The following is a 4554-nucleotide window of genomic DNA, read 5'->3' as shown; positions in this document are numbered from 1 at the left end:
TCTTTTTTTGGGGGGGTATTGGGGATTGAATTCACGATCTTGTGCTTGCCTGGCAGGCGCTGTGCCACTGAGATGTATCCCCAGCCCTGTTACCATGTTTAATAAGACTCTAGTCTTCCAGGTCTGCCTGGCAGAGACGACTCTGGCTGAAGAGAAGACATGAAATGAACAAATGAAGAAAAGAAAAGAATGTACCCAGCGTGGTGGTGCTGGCCTGTAATTCTAGCACTTAGGAAGCTGAGGCAAGAGGTTTGCTGTGAACTCAAGGCCAGCCTGGACTATATTGTGAGTTGAGGGCAGCCTGAATACACAGTGAGACGCTGTCTCAAACAAACAAACAAAAACCCATCATGAATGGAAAGGTTTCATCCTTGTCTTATGAAAGTCACATCCTGGACTCCTTTGTAGTTAAAAACTTTATTTCCAGAAGCAGAAATGTTCTTAACACAGAGCTGAAGGGACAGAATTACCATCTGTAAAGCCCAAGTCCCAGCCTTCCAAGGCTCTAGACCTTCGCAAATGTCTGGGAACTACACAGCCCAGACCCCCAGCTTCTTCTCGGGTCTGGGTGACCTGCTCTGAGCTTGGACTTGGTGTCTCAACTTCTCTCCCTTCCACACCTTTTGCGTGCTATATTTCCACAGGAAAAAGCTCGGCAGCAGTTTGGAGAGGCGTTTCCATAGGAAACACAGCAGAGGGGCCCAGGGCCCTACAGGGAGCAGAGTCGTTCCACCTCTGCCTCACAGTCATAGAATTTTTCAAAGAGCTCCGGGGAGGAGCCATTGCACTCAAACCACCTCCGCAAGGTGCCCAGGGCCTGGAGGGCTTCAGCTTTGGTGGGTAGGGGCTCGAAGCTGTCCTCCCTGGCCCCCTCTTGATCTTCAGTGCCTTTCTCCTCTTTGCACACTCCAGATCCCATCTCCTCACCCTCCAGGTCCACGAATTGGGAGAACTCTTCCTGGCTCAGCCCCCTGGGGACTGGTGGTATCTCACAGGCTGCATCTGGGGACAGAGGTGTTTTTCCAGGAGCTAGCCCTTCCTGAATGAAGCTGCTCAGAATAAGCTGAGGGGGCACCTTGGCCCAGGCAGCCGCAGCCATGTGCAGTGCGTCCAGTACTGTGATCCCCGTCCCAGCCTCGACCAGCGAGGCACTGGCCCTCTTGGTCTGGACTGCAGCCAGCTTGCCCAGCAGCCGGTGCCGGTAGTGGGCCTTAAAGGCCCAGACCACAGAGCTGGGCAGGGAGGCTGTGGTGCTGGAGGTGGCCAGAGGCAAGAGCCTCACATGGTGGAGTCCAGGTGGCCCAACCAACTCCTCCACCACTCGGGCAGCCAGCAGCAAAGCTACCTTTCGGCCCTGCTGCCCCATGTCTTGGTCAAACTGTGCCAGCCACTCTGACCAAGGGAGGCCTGGGTCAGGGTGGTAGGTGGCAGGCAGTGCTTCACTGCTGATGCCGAAGAAGCATCTTGGTGCAGCCTGGAGCCCACCCACCAATATCCGCCGCTTCTCTGTGCCCCTGCTATTGGCGCACAGCAGCACCTGTACCTGGTCGCATGGCACTCTCTTGCCAGGCACCGCCCGATATAGCAAGGGCACTTCCGCACAGCCAAACACATCTTCTGGGGTGAAGTCTTTAAGGGAGAGAGGTGGTGGGGCCTGGCCCATGAGCACTGGGTTGGGTGACTCTAAAGGAAAGGGAGGGCCGAGGACCTGGCGAGCCCCAAAGCCTACATTGTTGCGGCGTTTCCAGCGGACCAGCCAGCCTATGCTGGGCACGAAGTCCTGGCCCATGATATCAGCCAGCTCCTTGGCTTTGTGGAGCAGCATGGGTCCCGTGATGTCCCAGGCCTTGGCCCGGGCGATGTGGTACCAGCAGAGCAGAGCCTCATCGATCCCGCTGTACTTGGACTCCCGCTTGCGCTTGCGCTCCCCGTTGGCTGTGCCACTGCACCAGTCTGCCAGCAGCTTCTCCTTATTCTTGCAGATGCGTGAGATCTGTGGCTGTGAGACCTGGAAGCGCCGGGCCACCTCTGACTGGGACATCTTGGACTCATCCAGGAGTTCCAGCACCTGGATCTTCTCTGCCAAGGACAGGGCGTGAAGTTTCTTCTTGCTGCTCAGCTCCATAGTTCTGGACCACCTGTGAGGGAGGAGAGAAGCAAAGGGAATGGAGGGCTACAGGAGGACCAGAGAGGAGAGGGCTCCTGAGGACAGGGCAATGTGGAGCGCAGGTGGACGGAGGCACTGGATCCTTGGGGAAGAAGGGATGTGGCCAGGCTGTGGAGGGCCACCCTGAAGAAGTGGAGGGGCACTGAGCTGGGCGGTCTTCTGGCCACAGGGAAGGGGAGCGTGGGCTGGGATTGGCATGGTTGGGGGAGAAAGCAGACTGGAGGACAGCCGCAGAGACAACAAAGGAGGATGGATAGGAGAAGGTCCAGGGCTGGACCAGGGCCAGGTGTGGGGCATAAGCAGTGCTTCGGGCTGGGTGAGCCCTGGGAGGGAGATGGGCTGGCGGCCCGGCTGGCCTGCAGGAAGACGCTGGAGTGCAGGTGTACACAGTGAGTGCAGAGTTGAGGTGAACAGGTGCACACACGACAAAGGGGGAAGGACGGGGTCTGAAGCAGCAAGTCTCCGTGGGGGGCCAGGGGATGCGGGACCAGGACTGGGGCCACGGGAGGGCAGGGCAAGAGCGCAGGTGCACAGGCGACAAAGGGAGAGAGGCGCGAGGCGGCTGGGGACAGCGAGAGGGGCGGGGTGTCCCCCGCGGTGAGGGTGGTAGCCTTGGGAGGTGCAGCAGGGCTTGCGGGCGCGCGCCCGGGACCCAGGCCGGCCGGGAGCCGGGCTCTACGCACGGGCCGGCCTTTCCCACCTCGACCCGGTGTCCGTCGGCGGAGAGGACCCAGGCGCCCGCCCGCTCCGGCCGCCCGGCCTTCCCGCTCCGCACCCACCTCAGGCGCCAGTCCCACGGCTCCCGCCCCCGTCCCCAGTCCAGCTCCCGAGCCCTACTGCGGGCGGCGAACGCAGAACAGGGGTGCCGAGGGCCTAGACCCCGAGGGCGGAGCGAGCCGAGGGCCTGCGCGGGTGGCCGGCGGCGGGAGCGCGCACAGCACAGACCCGCGCGCCACCCGCGCCGGGCTCTTTCGGGCTGGGAAGGGCACCGTGAGGCCCCCTCAGCGCCTACCCACTGCAGCCCCGCCCTGCCCAATTGGATTGGTCCTCAGCGGCGCCTCGTCCCGCCCCTGATCTCATTGGGTGTCGCAGAAGTGGCGGTTCGTCGGGCCCTCTGAGGGCGGGGATTGCAGCACGGAGGGGCGGGACCAGAGCCCGAGACCCGAGCGGGCAGAAGGCTCCGGAGCGGCCAGCTGCTCGGCCCGGCCTCGGAGCGTGACCAGTGCCCGGGACGACGTGCGGGCCGGGGAGGCGACCTAAGACCTTCCTGGCTGTAACCCTAGGAAGATACGGCTCCTTCATCTATCACACAGAGCTAATGGTCCTCACAGAGTTGGGAAAATGATGGAGGGAGAAAATGGACGTGCGATACACAAAAGCGAGTCACCATGGACAGCGCTGGCCTCGCCCCTACCCTCCCGGCTTCCTGTAGCCATCTGCCTGGGCCAGTGCTGACTCCGGGCCAAGAGAGACTAATTTTTCTTAGTTCGTTACCTCTTTGACAAGATTCAGACCTCTACTCCAGAAGCCAAGATTCCCGCCCTGCTAACCCGAGGGCGGGACTGGAGAGCGGCCGCGGCCTGCAGCGCTTGTCCAGCGCTCCCCGCCCCCCACCCGCCCTCGCCCCTTTCCGCCCGGGCCTCCGCCGCCGCCAGCCAGACCGCGCTGCCCCTCCCGACAAGGACGTCGGAGTATCCCGGAAAAAGCGAGGGCGCTCCAGAGGACCCACGCATGTTTATCTCCAGTCTCTTAAATAAGACTTCGAAGGACCACGGTAGAGTATCAGATGTTCGCCTTGGCCGAGTCCTTCCGTGCTATGAACGACTGGGAGGCCGCCGCCCGCGAAAAGGCTTCACGTTCCCGTGTCCCCTGCCGTCTTTGCTGGCTTTTTAAAAATATTAATCTTGTGGACCCACTTGAAGAATGAGATTTACAAGGTCAACTGCTCTATCCAGGTCTAGCAAAATTTTCCCGTCCAAAAGCACAAGAAATAACATGGATGCTAAAGTTGATTTTAACCCAAATTCTGTATTGCTCAAGACAATTGTTCTTTATAACAAACTGTTATAAACTTGGAATTTAACAAATTAAAACAATAAACTTTATATTTGCTTTATTTCTTGGAGTTAAAGTCTGTCTTTGAAAGGAGAAAGGCTAGATTTTAAAATGTTTAAAAAAAAAAATTGGGCGTGGGGGCCCGTCACTGTAATCCCAGCACTCAGGAGGCTGAGACAGGAGGATCACTTCAAGTTTGAGACCATCCTGAACTACACAGTGAGACATTCTCCAAAAAAACCCAAACAACTCCCCACCCCAAAGTTACTGCCTAAGTAAGCAACAAAGTTCTTAACCAGGTGAGTTAGGAGACAAACCACTCAGCAGAGGGC

General features: G+C 58.8%; 1 protein-coding gene across 1 annotated transcript; it reads right to left on the bottom strand.

The window, feature by feature from the left end:
* Positions 1 to 401: 401 nt before the first annotated feature.
* On the bottom strand, positions 402 to 2125 carry Tigd3 (tigger transposable element derived 3). The gene has a single exon (XM_003468072.5). It carries the CDS (start codon positions 2123 to 2125, stop codon positions 710 to 712), a length of 1416 nt encoding a protein of 471 aa, XP_003468120.1. The 3' UTR covers positions 402 to 709.
* Positions 2126 to 4554: the final 2429 nt, after the last annotated feature.

Source organism: Cavia porcellus, unplaced genomic scaffold, assembly GCF_034190915.1.
Source record: "Cavia porcellus strain 051 isolate PalLab524CR breed Dunkin Hartley unplaced genomic scaffold, mCavPor4.1 scaffold_17, whole genome shotgun sequence".
NCBI lineage: Eukaryota > Metazoa > Chordata > Mammalia > Rodentia > Caviidae > Cavia > Cavia porcellus.
The sequence above is the reverse complement of the archived record's forward strand: the minus strand, read 5'-3'. Positions and strand labels throughout refer to the sequence as shown.